The 19,512-nt window shown below is 54.2% G+C and overlaps 1 protein-coding gene across 1 annotated transcript in view; it reads right to left on the bottom strand.

The window, feature by feature from the left end:
- Positions 1-19,512, bottom strand: part of LOC144728905 (follicle-stimulating hormone receptor-like) — a 36,441-nt gene that overhangs the window by 7,703 nt on the left and 9,226 nt on the right. The window contains exons 2-9 of the mRNA XM_078608645.1: positions 13,848-13,919; positions 13,394-13,468; positions 12,019-12,093; positions 11,481-11,555; positions 10,429-10,506; positions 2,761-2,829; positions 664-741; positions 270-458 (exon numbers count right to left, since the gene is read on the bottom strand). Of these exons, the coding sequence (XP_078464771.1) occupies positions 270-458; positions 664-741; positions 2,761-2,829; positions 10,429-10,506; positions 11,481-11,555; positions 12,019-12,093; positions 13,394-13,468; positions 13,848-13,919 (711 nt within the window). The remainder of the gene's footprint in view (positions 1-269; positions 459-663; positions 742-2,760; positions 2,830-10,428; positions 10,507-11,480; positions 11,556-12,018; positions 12,094-13,393; positions 13,469-13,847; positions 13,920-19,512) is intronic.

The raw sequence follows: 19,512 nt of genomic DNA, 5'->3' as shown, positions 1-19,512 counted from the left end.
GCGTGGCTAGGCCCCGCCTCCGGCCACGCCCTCTCGTGGAACCTTCGAGCAGGTTCCCGGAGTGTCTCGGCTAGCCCCACCTTTGCCCCAGATACGCCTCCTCTGATTGGTTGTTACTTAACGGTGCCCGTACCCGTGATTCCCTTTCCGGCCAGCAGGTGTCACCCTGTCTTTACAATCATACCAATCATCAAGGTCGCCTCGTGGTTATCACACGCAACTTCCCGGCTCGCGGAGCCCCAGTGCGCGGTGATGGTTATGATGGTTACCCCTGTGTCGCCTTGCGGTGCCAGAATGTGCAGCAGTGGCTGGGGTAGGTGAGGTTGGCGGAGCACAGCGAGGAGAAGCTGTCCATGGGGGGCAGCTGCTTGAGGTGCCACGTGGCGTACGCCATCAGCTTCCACACGTGCTGCAGCCCGCGGCGCGGAAGCGAGCGCACGGAGGTACGGGACACGTCCCTGTGGTGGTCACGCACGGGTGGGGCGCACGTGGTCACACACGAGCAACTGTGGGCGAGCAACAAACAGCACTATCAGACGCGATTTAACGCGTCATCTTAAATTGGGCACGGTTGTCAGAACTTGTAAAAAAAATGACCGTGGGAGAGAATTCTGATCGTTGCACTCTCTCTCCATTGGGTGCCACGTATAAAGCATTGCTCACAGTGTGAAAGAGTTCTCCTGGATCCCACTGAAGGCATCCTCGCCGATGAGCCACAGTCTGTCGTTGTTGTGCAGGTCCCTGCATGCGCAGCAAGAGGAAGACACGGCGAGAGAGGCGTGGCGAATCGTCCCAGCCCCGCACCACCGCACCAACTCTAAACTAAACTTGCATTTTATTTTACCAGCTAAGGCCCCACGGAGCTCTACAGCTCTTTTTCATAAGCGACCTGGCCACAAACGAAAGCTTGCCCAGGTGGCTCATCGTGTGGAAAATGTCAAGCAGCCAAATACTCTAAACGCGTGTTGATTCTAAATGCGGATAAAAATACACGCGACCACGGGGAGAGAGAGACACGCGAACTCCAGATGTGCAGCAGGCGTCAGGGTCGGGATCGAACCCACGTCCTCCTGTATACCAGGCGAGGTGGTTAACATCTCCCCACGGTGGCGCCCCTCATTCCACCCCCCCCCCCCCCACGAATTCCATCTCCCCCCCCCCCCACGAGACGAGATAAGCCCCCACCCCCCCTCTTTTCCACGTGAAAAGCGCCCGTCGCACTGCGCGTGCTTTTCAAGGCGAAGGGCATCGCGATTGCCCATGCGCCCTGCCCAGCCCTCCCTCCCTGGCGGCAGGCGCACGTTGGTGCCTTGTGATTGGACGAGGCGACAATAACCGCGACGCTGCAACAGAACCCAGTCCCTCCCTCCCTCCTCCGTTGGTACTATACAGGGTAGTCCAGATGTCTTGTGACCCCCCCCACCCCCTCCGTTAATTGACCCCTCAACACTTGTTTCCTTCGCTTATTCATTTCTATTCCACACCCGTTTGGTACACAAAGTATTACGTTTATCTTCTTGGTTCTTTCGGTAAAGTCACGTAGAATTGACTCTGTCTCCTCGACAGACCTGTTCTTCTCCACCTGATGACGGCTACTTGCGTTGTGGCCGAAACGTCGTGAGAATTATTTTATTATGTTTTATTTTTATTATTTTATTATTTCAATTCTACGTGACTTTACCGAAAGAACCAAGAAGATGAATCCCTGCAGTCACGAAAGCTTTAAATCGAAATATTACGTTTAATTAAGAAAATTAAAAAGGGGGGGGGGGTCACAAGACATGCTGGACCACCCTGTATTTCAAACTAGATTCAAAGCTTTCGTGACTGCAGGAATTACTCTTTGGTTCTTTCGGTAAAGTCACCGAGAAAGAAATGTAATTAAATAATAATAGAATACGACGTTTCGATTGCAAGACAAGCAACCATCATCAGGTACGAATGGATGAGAAAAACCTCGTTAACTTGGGCAGGAATTCCACACAACTCCCCCTCTGCCCCACCAGAGCGCGATGCGCTAACTGATGACGCACGGCTCCACCCCAAAAATGAGTCGTCAATCTAAGAGCTCAGCTGTATTGTCCGTATCAATCGGTATCGCATCGCGTTTCTCCACCTCGCCTGGCATCACCTCCTGCTCAAGCCCACGGACTCCGACACGTGGGAGTGTGGCAATCCCCCCCCCCCCAGTCATTCGATTATTCATTACGATTCAATCGTGTTCGAAATCTCGTTTGTTTCGTATTTTTCTGTTTCCACCATTTCAATGGCACTGTTCCCCTCGATGTAATGTGCGCTCGTAGTTAACGTCATTCGGAACGGCGAGGGACGCTTTTGGGGCATGGAACACCTTTCTCACACCTCCGATTAGCGCGGTTGGCTACGTACGGCGTGAAAGCAATGCAACATACATCCTCGCCACATTTTAACGTCAACTACACTGACAACTACAACGCTGAGACGACTATTTGTCGCTTCTCTGTGAACGTGTGCACGAGAATAGGAATATCGGGGACGATAAAATTGGCTTATTACGGGAAAGGCGTACCTTGTAATTTAGTGGCAGTGCCTTCGATCGATAATGCCTACTCCGAGCCAATCTTTTGCGGGAGATATTGAGCGCAAAATGATGCCCCTGGAGGCGAGTGACAACATCATCGTTTAGAATTCATCTCTCGAGCCTCACGTGACCTGACACATAGAATCCGTGGGTGCGAGGCTCAGGGTCAACCGCCGCCGTGACGCGAGAGGGAGGCTCACAGCAGGTCCAGCATGGTGGCGTTGAAGGCGAAGTCTTCGATTTTCGCAAACTTGTTGTTGAAGAGTCTCCTGCAGAGACAAAGACAAAGGTTCCCACTCCCGCCGTATAGCCGCAGAGAGTGTTGGGGGCGGGCGCTTAGAACGGTATGGTGTGGCAAGCGCCACGCCTGGCCACCACCTTTGTCTCCCACGTGCTGTTGTTTTAGACGAATCACCTTGTAAGGGACTCGTTTGAGGCCGAGACGAACTCGGTGGAAGCTGGCCAGGAGCGGTGCAGATCATTGTTACTGTTATTAGCCGCTGGAAGCAATCGAACTCGGGTCACCGGGTTTGTAACGCAGTGTGAAAACCACTAGGCACATGGCCTAACCTCCTGAACGTAATATCTATTTATCATCAATGAATCGATGAATTAAAAATACGCCTACGGTTTGAGTATTTACAATCACACACTCATATAGCACGCGACCGATGTCCTCACCGTCACTGGAGGGCAAAGGCTTGGGGAGAGCTCCATCCAACGGTGGATAGATAATGGCCGATGATGATGATGACGATGATAGATGACTGGGTCAGTTACAAGCCCCAGATACACAGAGCACGTGTCTCCCTTGACACGATGCACGTGCATCGCTCCATTAAACGTTGAGCCGTCGTTGCACGTCGTTTAGACCCGTGGGATCAACGTTGGCCCAACGCTCCATCCTTAATGGGACCGCGCGGTGAGAATTTGGCGAATACGACGGCCGGTTTTGGAAAGAGGAGACGCAGCGTGTGTTGGGGCCATAATTCTCATCAGCAGAGCTGCCCGCTCAGTGTGATCGGCACAACCATTTTCCTCTACTGCACGTGTACTCCCACTCCCCACCAACCCTGTACGTTATGCAAGCGGAAAACAGCAACAAGCATCTGTTCATACCGGGCAACTGTTTCCGATTTAAACATTTTCTATTTCTAATTTTAGGAACGTATGCGGATGAGTTTGCAGAGTCTACGATCATTTCGTGTTCGCTCACGAATGTCACGTGTGCCTGCGTAGTGCTCGCAACAAAGGGCACGTGACGCGGCGATGCCACGTGACGGCACAGTGTCGCGCGCGTGCTACCCTCGCCCGCGTCACACTTTCGGGATCAAACCGGAAACCAAACGAAAGGTTTCGGACCGTTCCAAAAAATTGCCGTATCTTGGGCCGAGACTTTCAGATTCTCTTTTTTTATTTTACTTTTTATTTACGGCCCGAAACTCAGGGAGCACATCCTGACGGGGTTTGTATTCGTTGGTTGTGTTTTCTGAATTTCGTGCGGGGAGGGAAACGGCGCCGGGCTTTGTCAGCTCAAGGTCGCCAGCCGCTCCACTCAGGAGCAGCAGCAAGCAGCACGCGGCTGATGAGAGGCTCGCTACGTTGTATGTATGGTTGACATTATTTTTCACCGTACGTAGCCAAGCGTGCTAATCGGAGCCACGGGATTTATAATGCGCGTATAACCATCATCACCACCATCATCATTATCGTCACCATCATCGTTGTCGTCGTCATCACCACAACCACCCTTCCTCCTGCCAAATACAAAAAAATCATCTCTCCCCGAAGCAACGCTCGCTACCAACACTCAGGCACAGAGTCACTCGCTGCGCTTCAAGATTATTTATAAACGGCAGCACCGGAGCAATTAAAACAGCCGAGAGCCGTGGTCCCCGGATTGTTGAAGAACCTGAAACGCCAGTGGTTTACGAGTGACAGCTGTTAAATCAATTTGTATTGAGATGGTGGCTATTGCGCCCAGGAATTGCATTGGCTAGGTGGATCGCGCCCCGTGCTAACCATAACGAGTATTCCCACAATGCAATGTGCCAGACAACGTTTTATCATTTTGCCTTTGATATAAATGTGTTGCTTTGAGGAATTGGTTATTTATTATTGAAGGGGTTTGTCTGTTATTCAAGGGCTACTATGCGGTAACTATTCATATGTCCATCTGAAAACGGACCATTAGCAAAGAAAACATTTTTAAAAAATGAATTTCCCATCAGGTCCAATGGTGTTAACAAGTGCTATCTACAACTCTTATCGTCCACTCTGTCACTCTACTGGTCTCTCTATGTGCTATGAAGAAGGCCCATTGCCAGAAACGTCGCCTATCATATGCAGTATTTTGTTTCTTTTCAGGCCACAGTGTTATTGACGAATGCGTTGAGGATTTCTTTTTCTTTCAAAGCACTTTCGTTGCTCTTCCCAAAACTCAGTCGCTCATCTCCGCAGGGCGTCATTTAAGTCACCGGTTTGCCGAGCACAAAGACCTAATATCCCAAGTGGCCAACAACAAACAGCACAATCACAGTCGTGAAAGATAAGACTTAACGCGGTTCTTTAACTAGGGGTAAGAGACACTTATGGGAGCGAATTCCAGAGTGGATCAATGTGAGGGAAGAAGAAATAAGAAAAGTGAGGTGATCTGCAGTGTGGTCAGTGAGTGAATTCGAGTCTGGTGGGTGACAGTGTGTTAAGCCAGGTGGTGCATTTCCAGTGATCTCAGACGGTCAACCCATGTTACCTGGGTCTGTCCCGTAACCTCCTGTCAGCGAGCCTTCCACACTACACGTGGCCACAAAGTCCACCTAGCCTGACACAATCGCCGTGCTCACTTCCACTTAGTGGGAAATGGCAGCTGTTGTTTAAGTGTGAGTCCGACTCTCGGCCTCAAATGCGTAGCGAGTGCGGTGTGTAAGCATCAGCACTGGGGAGGCCAAGGTAGGCGGGTGTGGTGCTGGCCGCCCACCCCCTCGTGTGCCGTTTCGCCCTTCATAGGTGCTCACTAACAACAGCACTTGCCCGCACTGTTAAAGACTCTACGGGGAGGTGAGTGCAGGCTTTCGCGACCAATATTATTAATAATCAAGGTTTTTGGGTGAGATCGCGTAAGTATAAATTGTCGTAAGCCTCCACCACCCGACACAGCCAATTAGTAAGGGATTTGTCACGTAAACAAAACGCGCCAATTCGTTTACTACTTCAGCCCACCGGCGTGTTGGAGAGTAAATCCACAACATTGAAAATTTGAGTAGTACGACGTTTCGCTGGTAATTACATCCAGCATCATAGGGCGATACAATTAATAACTAATTGGTGCGTATTGTTTAGTAACAAATCCCTTACTGATTGGCTGTGTCGGGTGGTGGAGGGTTACGACACATTTATATTTACGAGATCGAACCCAAAAAACTTTATTTTGGAGTGTGTATGTTCTCGCCCTGTTCTGCATGGGTTTACCCCGGGGTTCTCAGTGGAACTGGCTTTGGCTGAAACATCTCAAATGCTGAGAAAATGTACCAGCAAAAAAACGCGATTAGGATGACACCAGCAACATCATCACTCCACTGTGAAACTTGGCAGGACCCTGCTGAAGAAGAGTCTTGAGACTTAGCCCTTTCTGGATCAACAAGCGTCAATAGTTATCACAATACATATTCTTGGTTCTTTCGGTAAAGTCACGTAGCAGGGAAATAATAAAATAATGAAAATAAAACATAAAAATTCTCACGACTTCCCAATGTCAATACAGCCGTGTTTCATTCCTCACAGCCGAAAACACGCTGGATGCAGTAAAAAATAAAACACCACTGCAATGTTATTTTGGTGAAGTCGTTGGCGATCGAACCGAGACCATCAAACCCACCACACGGCTCTACAACGCAGCGGCTGACGGCCAAATTCGAAAGCAGCATCTCAGTTGCACTGGCTCAGCTATCTCTGACCCGGCCATCACGAACAAGCTGATCCGCCCGACCTCCTCCTCCGTGTGTTCCTTAAATTCCTCTGTGACCTCCACCACGGGAAACATGAAATCGCTCACCCCCCCACCCCCATTCTTCTCCGTTCTTCGGCCACCGATCCAGCATGCGTGGAGCTCGAGTCGGTCATCATCGTCGCGAGACGCAGGCGATGATGCCAGAGACGCTGCTTCTGCTGCCCGCACGGAGGAGGGGGGGGGGGCACTAACTGCTCGGCGAGAGGCCTCCCGCACGTGGCCTTGAAGGCCTCCTTCACGTGGCCTTTATCTCGCAACTCGGCCCAGAAGAATCGGTTCCTTTCAACCCGGACGCGTCGAGGTCCGGCCTTGACCACTTATCTGCCCCTGGGGGCGGTGGAGGGGGTGGGGGTGCGGCCTCAAGGTCTCGGATCTAGACTCGTGTGGCGCTCGGGGAAGGTGAACGTTGGTTCGTTTTAATGGGGGGGGGGGGGGGCGTATGAACGTGAGCACATGTTGATGTCGAGGTTTGAGCCACGTGATGTTGTAAATGTCTGATGCTCATTCAATAGAAAGGTTTTTGGGTTAGATCGTGTTATTTAAAAATGAGTCGCAACCCTCCACCACGCGACACGGCAAATCAGTAAAAAAATGTGTCACGTTGACAAAAGACAAATAAAATGTCTGACTGGTTCAAGTGGGCAGTGTCTGATCATCAGATCTCGCTGAGAGTTCCACAAAAAAAGCTAATAGACACATACTGAGACCCCTTTTAGCTTCACACAGAAACCATCGACTCACATAAGCACCCATGGACTCGCACAGAGAACCAAAGCCACCCGAGGTTTGGCTGTTGTGTTCGCAGTCGCGACCTGGACGCTCCTGCGCTCCCCTACGGTGGCCGCGTCCTGCTGCGTGACGCTGGAATGCGGTTCAATGCGGAGTGCTGCCTTTGAAGGACATCGATGATGAGGCTCACGCTCGGGACTCGAGAGCTGGCCCAACGGTGGCCTCCTCCACCCACGACCAAAACGCCCTGGAGCCACGCGTCGATTATTCGAGAAGTTGTCCATCTCAGCGCCCCGGGGGCCTCATCCCGCGGCCCTTGCGGCAATCGACACCGTTTTCCGCGACGCGTGATTTGCACCGGTGCAATGTGCAACACTATCCCACGCAGAGGTCCACACTTTGCTGTACCGCGTTCTCCTCGCGCGACACGGCTCCCCCGCGACGCCCATGGGAAGGGAGCTTTGCAATCGTTTGAGCGGTGATCCACCAACCCCCGTTGCGGCCTGCGCGGCGCTCGAGTGCAGGCCAGCAGCGGAGTGACGAAAGAGCCGCGCGTGTGCACGCGTCGGTGTGGCTGGCCTCGCCCCCCGTGTCGGGCCGCGGGTCAGCACTTGCTGTGGCTCCGCGTGTGTTTTTTAACTTTAGGCGCAGGCGCATGCCTCCAGAGGGCTTATCTCACGTCATGAAATGCGTTTTTTTTTTTGGCAACAGTCAAGGCTGAAGCCCGATGCAATTTTCTTAAGTCACCGCGTGCGTCAACAACGCTGCCCTGAGTGGGAAAACATATATATAGCAAAAACTTTATCTCTCTGCTATGAAGAAGGGCAATCGCCCGAAACGTTGTCTGTTATCTCCTTTTTTATTTTCAGGCCCCACGCACACGCAGTGTTATTGACGGATGCGTTGACATTGTGTGATTTGTGCCTGGGCGTCGCTGCCAATGCAGCAACAGCATCACAACAACAAACGTTTAACTTTGACCACAGCTAAGGGTTTGGTGTTCGAGCGGCGTGCATATCTGTTCTGTACTGATTCGCTATGTGCTTTCAGACTTTGAAAAATGTGGCTCTAAACCGGGTGGCTCAGAGGTCAGAGCGTCACACTGTTAAGGCTGCTGGGTTCGAATCCAGGTTTCTGCCACTGCCTGTGCTTAATCCGAGTCCTACATTTGTAGCGAGTTAATAACCTCAACCCGGTCACCAATGACTGACACAGAAAAAAAAAACCATCACGTAAAATTTGGCTCTGCACTCAAATCGACCAAATTCCAGCTCTGAGAATTAAAATGTTTTTGGCTGTCATGCGACAAGCCTCGATCTCGCATGCCGAGCCAGTGGGAAAGTGCTGCTCTCTACTGTGTGTGGGTCGGAGGTCACTTGAAGAAGGGATCTCAGAGGCAGCTCTGTGATACCCAAGTCTGTGGGCCGTTCTCTCACTAGAAGGGTTGCAATGTCCTGCGGAATAACTTTGGGGGCAATAATCCCAACAATATATATGGATAAGCAGATGACACGTCTCCACGTGTCCGTCTCTCCACGTAGAAAACACGTGCAGCATATCGAACACGTCCTATGGGCCACGCGGCCTTCTGGGAGTGAACACATTCCAACGGCGTTGATTCGGTCCAAGCAAACCTCTGAACTGGTTCGATAACCATTTCTACACGTGTGTGTTTTAAATGTGGCTCAAATCTGCGTAGAAGACCGTGACGACACGACGGAGCATAGCGCAGCGGCGGCGGGTTTCGCTCGCCGCAGCGATTTCTACATCGCTGAAAATCTCTCACGCAGAGCTCTGCCGAGGGGAAACCCATGGGCTCGACCCACCGCTGTTTCGTCCCTGTTACGAACACATTATGAGGTCGCACTCATTACGCACGAAGTGCTTGCCACAAGTGAACCACAACACCTTGTTGATCTCATCTTCTTGGTTCTTTCGGTAAAGTCACCTGCAGTCACGAAAGCTTTCAATCGAAACTTGTTGATCTCATCAAGGAACATAAACCAATCACGCTCAACTCCGGTCAATCTGGCAGCAGCGGCGTTTGGCTGGCCATCTACCAAAGACGCCACCGCACCGCGCGCTTTCAGATGCACTTCCTCAGCCTCTTGAGTGCTCTTCCTTCCGAAATTACGAAGCCACTGGGTTATGCACCTTTAAATCTGGATTGAAAACGAATTTTTTTTTAACAGATTTAGTTTTTAGTTTGTTGTCCTTCCCCTTCACCTTTAATTAGCGCGTTTGGCTACGTACGTTGCGAGGTGAACCTCAGCATACATACATTATCCCGTACGTGCACACGCACGGCACCCTTTGTAAATCCACTGCCGGATGAGTGAGAGCCTCCCCACACCGTGTGATGATGCGTGAGGGTTATGCGAGCGGACTCCACCGTGCCGAGCGGTAATAGTTGGCGCAGGCGGGGAACCATAGATGTGGGAGCATAGTATCGTACAACATCGGATTTTGTAGCACTGCCCTCTGATGTTCGCAACATGGCCTGTCTGTTTTACGACATGGGGGTGTGACAGACATAAGGGGGCGACAGTTGCATGAGGTCACAAGTGCACACAGAGGTGAATGGTGCAGGTGGCAGGTGTGTATGGTGCAGGTGACAGCTGCACACAGGTGTGTATGGTGCAGGTGACAGGTGCACACATGTGTGTATGGTGCAGGTGACAGGTGTGTATGGAGCAGGTGACAGGTCCACACAGGTGTGTATGGTGCAGGTGACAGCTGCACACAGGTGTGTATGGTGCAGGTGACAGGTGCACACAGGTGTGTATGGTGCAGGTGACAGGTGTGTATGGAGCAGGTGACAGGTCCACACAGGTGTGCATGGTGCAGGTGACAGGTGTGTATGGTGCAGGTGACAGGTGGACACAGGTGTGTATGGTGCAGGTGACAGGTGTATGCAGCAGGTGACAGGTGGACACAGGTGTGTATGGAGCAAGTGACAGGTCCACACAGGTGTGCATGGTGCAGGTGACAGCTGCACACAGGTGTGTATGGAGCAGGTGACAGGTCCACACAGGTGTGTATGGTGCAGGTGACAGCTGCACACAGGTGTGTATTGAGCAGGTGCGCTGCGTAGGTGCGCGCGCCCGCGAGTGGCGCTTGGCGGTTCGCTTACACGATGAGCGACCCGGAGCTGAGACCTTGCAGAGCGTTTGCGGGGATGAGGTCAATCATGGGGTTGTCCAGGATTTCGCTGTGACATGGTGACAACAGGAAACGACGAGATTAGATTAAGGGCAGGATGTGTTCCTTTCTTTCGTTGTTCGGTGTGTTTGTGTGTGGGTTTTTTTTTGTCACGCGAAAATAACACCACAACGACCGTGGCTCGCATCGACCCCGCCCTTCGTTCGCCCATCACCATCGACCGTCACCATCGGTCGGAGCGACCCGCGAGCGACGATGCAGTGCTCAGGATCCACGGTCTATTCGCGATTTAGAAGTCACGCAAGCTGACAGCGGAGATCGCCCGCGATGGCAACACCGAGAGCTCGGATTGATTGACATCGAAGCTATGGAGCACCGTCGCAAGACCCCTCTTCTTCGAGACCAGAGAGCCCAGAATGGCGCTGTTGTCAATCCAAGCAACGACCGAGTCGCCGCACAGGGCAGCGTGAAGCCGGGAGCGAGCGAGCCCAAGGGCCTGCGTCCACAAACCCAAAGACGCCCCCCCTCCCCCCCCCCGAGGTGTGACGGAAACGTTCAGGTGGAGGCCGGCTATGGCAGGGTCTCGAGAAGCTGGCAGTAGAAGGGGGAAGCCGAAGCCAGTGGCAGAATCACTCTGGGAAGGATGTAAGACATTTGGAGTTGAGGCAGCAGCAGCAGCAGAAGTTATAGGCCCTAAAAACATAAGAGAGGCTCAGGGGCCCTGCCTGGTGAATGTTGCCCATCCCCCTTCAGTACGGACGTATTTATATTCTCAAAAGCTGGAATTTAGTCACATTAAGTGCTGCACCAACTTGAATGCGACGGGGTTTTTATTTGAGTGTAGTCGTTGGTGACCGAGTTGAGACCGTCAGCTCGCTGCGCTTGAGAACCCCGGTTTAACTACACGTGGCTGGAACCCTTGATTCAAACCCGGGATCTCTGGCGGCGCTGGCTCAGCGAACGTCCCAGGGCCTCTAAATCAATGTCAGTGATTGATCCTCCGCGGCCGGCCGCTAGACTCACAGGATGAAGCTGAAAACTGTGGACTGGATCCTGCCCAGGTGCGGGAAACACTCAATGGCCGTGTTGGCGATTCCCCTGCCGGAATAAACACAACAGAGTCCATCATTGACAACACCGTCTGTCATCGACCACACAGTCCACAATCGACCACACAGTCCACCATCAACTACACAGTCCACAATCGACCACACAGTCCACCATCGATCACACAGTCCACAATCGACCACACAGTCCAAAATAGACCACACAGTCCACCATCGACCATACAGTCCACCATCGACCACACAGTCCACAATCGACCACATAGTCCACCATCGACCACACAGTCCACAATCAACCACACAGTCCACCATCCACCAAATCCCAACAGCGCCCACCACCCGATCTCGAGTACACCGCGCTCCCTTCCTCCGCGGTTGCCGTTGCCGATCTCACGGCAGCGCCTCGAGCGAGAAGTCTGCAGGGAAACACGCGGCCTCCCGAAGACACAACGGGAGTGGGGGGGGGAGCGGATCGGACACGACGGAGCGGGACTCACAGGAACCTGAGACTGGGCAGCTCGTGGAACGCGTCCCTGTGGATGTAGACAAGGCGGTTGGCGTTGCGGATTTCTCTGCAAGTATAATGACGGCGCGAGAGACGCATCGTGTGAATATGTGGGCGACGAGTAGCCCCGCGGCCCGTGAAGAACATTCCATTTTTATTTTATTGGCAAATGTTTTATTCCTTCATGATATTTACGAAGGTTTTTTTTTTCTCATAGATATTTGCGGTATATCTGACGTCACACCCAACAGACACGTTATTAACCCCGCCCCTGGCCCTGCTTGGCACCCGAGCCAGGTTCAGTTGTATTCTTGCGAGGGCAGCGTATCACGGTTTGGTTCCAGCTCGGCTCGGGAAATAGCCCCAGTGGAAAAACCACTCAAACCATGAGGGCCCCGTACCTGCTTCGCTCGGGTGTGCCAGTGTAAGAGGGGAAACAGTATCAATGGGCTATCATCTAGTTTAACTCAAGGAGCTTGCTAGACGTATTTTTTTTGTATGTATGTACAATCTCAATAAAATCTTGATTTGAAGCTTTCGTGACTGCAGGAATCCATACTCTTGAGGCTATATAAGACCTTTTATCAGTAGCTTTCTCTCTCTCTCTCACCTGAAGACGGTCGCTTGTGACTATTATTCTATCTACGTGACTTTACCGAAAGAACCAAAGAGTTTGGAACCTCAATAAACGTTGAATGAATGAACGAACCTGGATTGATATCACGCTCTCTCTATCACGTGACGACACGGGGACAGCCCCCCCCCCCACCACCGGCATCTGCTCCTATGCGGCACGAGGTGACTCTCAGCACCTGGCTCAGCGGTGGGCGTCGGTCTGCCAGCAGGGGGCCATGGTCGCTATGCGAGTCGTCTGTGGGCAATTTTTCTAACGTTTGAAAATGTGAACCGAGATTGACATTGCACGTATTTATTGTTGGGGCTAAACCTGGAGAATCCGGAGGAAACCCAGGCAGAGCAAGGGGGAGAACCTCGAGACGTAACCCCGCCACCCCAAGGAGCCTGACGCCACCACGATGCACTTATTCCAGCTCCGATTCTGCGTCACCTCGCAACTTAACCCCAACGCTAAGCCAGCCAGACTCCGGAGCAGGGTGAGAAAGAGCTGGGAATGGACTTTGGGGGTGAAATGGGAAGACGCTAAGGAGGATTTGGACAAGACCAGCGAAGGTCCTAGTGAAGACCTGAGGACCTGGGAAAGATGACTCTGGAGAAGGGGGGCTTTGCAGGATCTGCCTCAAACATCTACACGGTCTCTCCGAGCTACTGGCCATCCTCCTCGATGATCTCAACAAAGCCCCCCCCCCCCGTGGCGAGGCGTGGGACGCGAGGAGGGGGTTACCACGCACATGTCCTGCAGCTGCGAGAGACGGGAGAAGGACATGGCCTCCAAGCTGCGCAGGTGCCTGGAAACTAAGATGTCGCTGTGAAAACAAAAATCCGCGAGTCAAGAGTCAGAGGCCACACGGTACATAGGACCAAAGGGGCAACGTGGAGAGACCTCGCCTCATCCCAGCCCTGTTGTTTGGCAGGTCACCTCTCGTAAACGAGACCTTTCCTGGTCTGTTGAGTTCTCACCTGGAACCTGGTGACGTTAACGAGCTTGAGTAGTGATCACGTTGCGGGGATCATGTTGCGGAGATCACGGTGCTGGGATCACGGTGCGAGCACTACGGTGCGGGGATCACGGTGCAGGAATCATGGTGCGGAGATCACGGTGCTGGGATCACGGTGCGGGGATAATGTGCTGGGATGACGGTGCGGAGGGATTACGGGGGAGCAGCTCCGAGCGGAGACACTCACATTTTCGTGATGTTTCTCAGCCTGGAGAAGGCTCCCGACGGGACACGTTCGATAACTGTGTCCATCAACACCCTGGCAGCACGCACGGAGACACAAAGACAAAGATTGTGGCGCCACGACCACGGAGCAACTCCGCAAACGCCACGATCCCCTCCCGGCCCCCGCACTGAAAGCACACACCCGCACGCAGCGCACCCACGTAGCGTCCTGACGGGGGGTTGCCTGGCACATCGGGTTTTAATCCCAAGGGCCCCTAGAGGGAGAGTCCCACGGTTTCCCGGTGCCAGGAGATTGGCCGACCCTCACAGGACCGGTCACATTGCGGTGCCCCTAAATTGGCTTAAGATTGTATGGGCGCACAGACACTCACCGGGATAACCGCAATGAGACCGCTCACAGCACAGGGGGAGGGGCCAGGGGGGAAATGCAGACGGGGAGAGGGGATGGAAAGCCCTGGACCCCCCCCCCCCCGCGGAGGTGTATTCCGCGGGACGGCAACACTGACCAAACTGGCTGAATCTGGAAGGGGGAGGGCGGGCGCTTAGACAATGGGTCGAGGCGTAACGGAAAATAATGCTCCAGGTAAGGGCAGGACATCGCATTATTGGCTGCGCGTCGCGACGTCCCCCTGGGCCTTTGAAGTTTATTGAATAAAGGTGGGAGCCCCGGGACGATTATGTCCAATGTCTTCAACCTCCGGGCCGTCAAGAACCTCTCCCTGCCGCCCTGCCTCTGCGAGACAGTGATAGGTCAAGTCTTCCCTCGTCCTTCTCCCTCTCTCAGCGTCCGTGGGACGCCCTGAGTCCAGCTTCGAGGTACGTGGTAGGACGTTTGAGCAACTGGGTTCGTAGGCAGACTTAGGCTAAACTTTTCCCGCGAAGTATCCCCCCCCCCCCCCCAGGTAGGGTGTATTTGCGCCGGTAATAAACTTTAGTTCAAAGGATTGGTGCAGTGTGATATCTGTGTGTGGTGGCTGCGACTTGTGTGCGGTGCGACTGCGCGGGGAGACTGTGTGCGCGAGAGAGCGAGCGCCGGGCTGCAGCGTTGGCGCGGTGTTGGTAACACTGGTCAACACACTTTTTCTGGCATAAGGTATTCCAAATCTGGCATCAGTTTTTGTCTATCACATCAGGTTTTTGAGATATCAAATATTGCATTTTCAATAAAAACTGCAGAAGAAAAATATAAAATAAATGTGGATATCTACATAAAATATTATTATAAACACACTATCCTAAAAATACAGCACCATATTTTAACACTAAAGCAGTCACTGACTCGCAACAACTTGCAATCATAAGTGACAGAGTTAATTTCGGGTAAAATCAATGAAAATGGGGTATGCCGATAGCATAAAAATGACATGTGATAGAGCAAATCTGAGATCAGATTTGGAATCAGCACCCTGACATTAGTCTAAAACAGCTGCAAAAGTCCAGGCCAGAATTTTTTTTTTGACCAGTGATTATTGGAGCGTGTGTGCGAGTGTATTAAAACATACACGGCCGCTGAAGCTCGCGCGAGTTTTTGCGCACGTGTGTGAAACACGAGCGCCTGCAGTGTGCCGCGTGAGTAATTCGGGCAGGGGTGGGGTGCGATAAACCCGCTCGTCGGCGTTTACACAGCGACGATAGCATTAACGGCGAGGCACGCGCAACATATTCATACCGCCGCCGTTCGTTTTTCTTCTGCGCTAGCCTTTGTGCGCAAGCAGATTAGGACTTAGCCACTCGGAGGTGCGCGTGCATATTCATACAGCCCTTTAGCATTAGCCTTAGTGTGCTGCGGATTAGGGCTTAACCACGGGGTGGGGGTGCGCGCGCATATTAATACCGCCGTTTTCTTTAGCGCTAACCTTTGCGCGGAATGAGCGCCTGTAGGGGCGCGCGCGTGGACGCCACCGCGTTCGCTTTTGTGGTGGTGTACGTGGGCGTGTGCGGGATAACCCCGGACGGGGGTGAGCCAGCTAATTAGCGATGTCCCTCAGAGAGGGGCCGAACGGCGCTGTGGAGGAAGGAGTGGAGGAGGGAGTGGAGGAGGGAGTGGAGGAGGGAGTGGAGGAAGGAGTGGAGGGGGCAAACGTTGCGCTTCACCTGCCCAACGAGGGCGGCGGAGCGGACGTCGGCCCCCACAAGATCCCCCCCCCCACCCCGTGGAGCCTCAACAGACTGTTGGAGCGAGTGCTTTTAACGAGTGGCATCGGTGAAGACCGCCACGGCACGCAAGGGGGTGGATGGCCACGCGCGCACGCACGCGCACACGCACGCGTGGAACGAGTTAGTTTGTATTTGTAATGGGGAGGAGTACATCGGCAAACGATGAGATGAGTAGCATGGTGAGTCGCTAGGATCTGTTCGAGCCAACTTTCCTTACAGGAAATATAATTTTTATGATCCTTTTGATTAATTTCCGAATTATTTGAGATTTCTCTTGGAACGCAGTTTGTTGTTGCTGACGCTTTTGTGATTTCGAGTGACACCCGCGGTCACTCTCTTTCAAATGAGACAGAAGCGGTCGCGTGCATGTGTAGTGGTGGTGTTGACGCGCGCCGACTGTGACAGTGATGGATCACGGGGCGGCACGGGGTGCGGGGTTGGGCACGCGTTGTGGGCGTGGTATGGACGCGCGCGCCGGGAGTGACGGATGACGGGGCGGCGCGGCGTGGGTGGTGAGGCACGCTGAGATGTGGGAAAACAGGATCGTAGCCAGCGCCCAGTGATTGGTCAAATAGGATGGGTGCTCTCAGCGACGTCCGCAGGTGGGGTATAAAGGGGGACGCGCGAGAGCACTCGGGGTTGTTAACCAGTTGAAGATCGAAGACGGAGTTGAAGACATAGTGCCCCGAGACCCCTAGTCCCGCTGTCCTTGTAGGGACCGGGGCCCTGTGTTGCTCGGAGGCGAGACTGTGGGACCCGTGGTTCGACGCCCACGTGGGTCGGGACCGGGGGACCCACAGTCGAGACGGACACCCCGGCAGGGTGTGTCCCGAGTAGCTCAGTGGGCGTTAGTCGCCAGAGTAGCTCAGTGGGCGTTAGTCGCCAGAGTAGCTAAGTGGGTGTTGGTCACCCGAGTAGCTCAGTGGGTGGTTGTCACCCGAGTAGCTCAGTGGGCGTTAATCGCCAGAGTAGCTCAGTGGGCGTTAGTCGCCAGAGTAGCTAAGAGGGTGTTGGTCACCCGAGTAGCTCAGTGGGTGTTAGTCACCCGAGTAGCTAAGTGGGTGTTAGTCACCCGAGTAACCAAGTGGGTGTTAGTCACCCGAGTAGCTAAGTGGGTGTTAGTCACCCGGGTAGCTAAGTGGGTGTTAGTCACCCGAGTAACCAAGTGGGTGTTAGTCACCCGAGTAGCTAAGTGGGTGTTAGTCACCCGAGCAACCAAGTGGGTGTTAGTCACCCGAGATACTACAGTGGGTGTTAGTCGCCTGTGAACCGAAGTTGGTGAAATAAAGAGTGTGCTACCCGTGAAGTCGTCTCCCGCCGAGTTACTACATTACAACTGGCGTCAGAAGTAAACCTGTCTTCAAGAAGAATGGATACTAGGAAGACTACACGTACCCACGAGCGAGATCGGGAAGACGACGGCGTACCGGAGACACCAACCTCGGGAGGAGAGGACGAGGAGTTGCCGCCGATGCAGCACTTCGCGGCGATGGCCGACGCTCAGCTCGCCTCCGACACCAGCCTACAGGACGCGCACTCCCGCCTGGCGGAGTTGCTGCTCGCCGCCGCTGCAGTTTTGGCGGAGATCTCCGTTCCAGCGGGCGGAGGGACGGCTGCGGGGTTGGAGGAGGCGGCGCGGCTGGAGGGTTCCCGCCAGAAGGCGCTTCGCGCCAAAAGTTTTGAGGTTGGCGCCGTTTTTGAGAGACCGCCATTGTTTGGCGGGAAGCGGGGACACCACGTGGCCGGAGATCTCCACTCAGCGCGGCCCGCGTCATCGGCGCGCGCCGGAGCTCTCCAGGGTGCGACTGCTGACAGAGCCGACATTTTGTACAACCACAGTGGCGCGGGGGAAAATCGTTCCGACGACGACGACGACCGAGTCCTCCAGCAACGATTGCCTGCGCTGTCGGCGTTCAAGGCAGACGGAGGCGACTGGGGAGCCTTCCACCGAAGGTTCCTCGCACATCAAGAAATGTCGGGGTGGTCCGACACCACTGCCCTGCGCGCTCTGCCAGCGATGCTCGACGACGACGCGCTTGCAGCCTTCACATCGGCCCCAAGGTCGTCTCGCTCAACGCTCCAGGCCGCGCTACACCTGATGGCTAAGGTGTTCGGCCCGCCCTCGACCTGCCGCCACCAATTCTACGATCGGCGGAAGGTGGTTGGGGAAACAACGCTCGCCTATCGCACGGCGCTGCTCGCCTTGGCGGACGCAGCTTTTCCCCGCATGGACAAGGAGGGGAAGGACGCCATGGTGACGGAGCAGCTGCTGGCGTTGGCACACGAGTTGGGAGTCCCCATTAATGTGGCGGACGAAATGGATATCTGCTCCCTGGCGATCGCCACGAGTATTCACGCATACGAGGTCCTCAAGCGCAAGCCGACGGTCGTCTGCAAATTGGCGGAGAACGCGGCACTGGCCGCCACGATCGCCGAGCCTCAGCCAGCTGCGGATCGGGAGCAGGCCTTCGCTGTATCGCGTCCGGGGGAGTGGAGAACGGGAGGTCGTTCACCCACACGTTCATCCCGCAAGCTGGAGCAACCGAAACCTACGACGTCCCTCGTCGTCTGCTACAACTGCGGCCTTCGGGGTCACGTCGCAGCCGGGTGCCGGGCCCCGCGTCAGCGCGCCACGGGACCACGTCGGGACGACGACCAGGCCCACAAGTCATCCCAACTAAACCCGGCAAGTCGCGGCACCTCACACGCCCGGTCCACATACGCGGCACGTTCGGGTCGCCGCTTGGCGGTGGAGGGTCCGCGGCTGGGTGCCGGGGGTTCACTTCGGCGGGGGGGGTCCGTACGCGGCCCGCAAGCAGTCGAATGGTCCGAATTGGCCCACAGGATAGTGGCTGCGTCGGCCGGGTCGTCCGTGGTAACGGGGTTTATTGACGGGGTTGAGGTCCGGGTGCTTGTGGACACGGGTGCGTCGGCCACTATCATTTCGGACCTTATTTATAACATTCTTCCCGTCCAAAGTCGACCCCTTCTGCCTGTGGACGTGCCATTTTATGCGGCGAATGGGGGATCCCTGGGGATCATCGGCCAGATTCGGGCGACTATTTGCATTGGTGACATCAAATTGGCGGGCCCTATTTTTGTATCATCATCGCTGGCCGTTCCTTGTTTGCTAGGTACGGACTTTTTGTCCAAAATGCCCATCAAAATTCTCATAGATCAGGCCTGCATTGAGCTTCCGTCGGGACGGCGGGTTGCGTTCTTGACAAGCCCTACCAAAATACGCACGGTTTGTGCGACGGTGCAGGCGCTGGCAACTCAGACTGTACGGGTGCCCCCGGGATCGCAAATGTTGGTACCCCTTCGGTTGAGGAAACCACTCGGGGTGGGTGCGGGGGCACAGGGAGTACTGTTGGGGCCGTCTAACAGGGCCAAAAGGGGCCTCGACTTGGCGGTAGCTCGAACCATGGTGAGAGGGGACAGTGAGCCGTTCGTAATGGTCCTGAATACGGGGTCGCGGCCGGCCATAATTACGCAGGGAACGGTGCTGG

This window comes from Lampetra planeri, chromosome 30, assembly GCF_965212315.1.
Source record: "Lampetra planeri chromosome 30, kcLamPlan1.2.h2, whole genome shotgun sequence".
Classification (NCBI taxonomy): domain Eukaryota; kingdom Metazoa; phylum Chordata; class Hyperoartia; order Petromyzontiformes; family Petromyzontidae; genus Lampetra; species Lampetra planeri.
The sequence above is the reverse complement of the archived record's forward strand: the minus strand, read 5'-3'. Positions and strand labels throughout refer to the sequence as shown.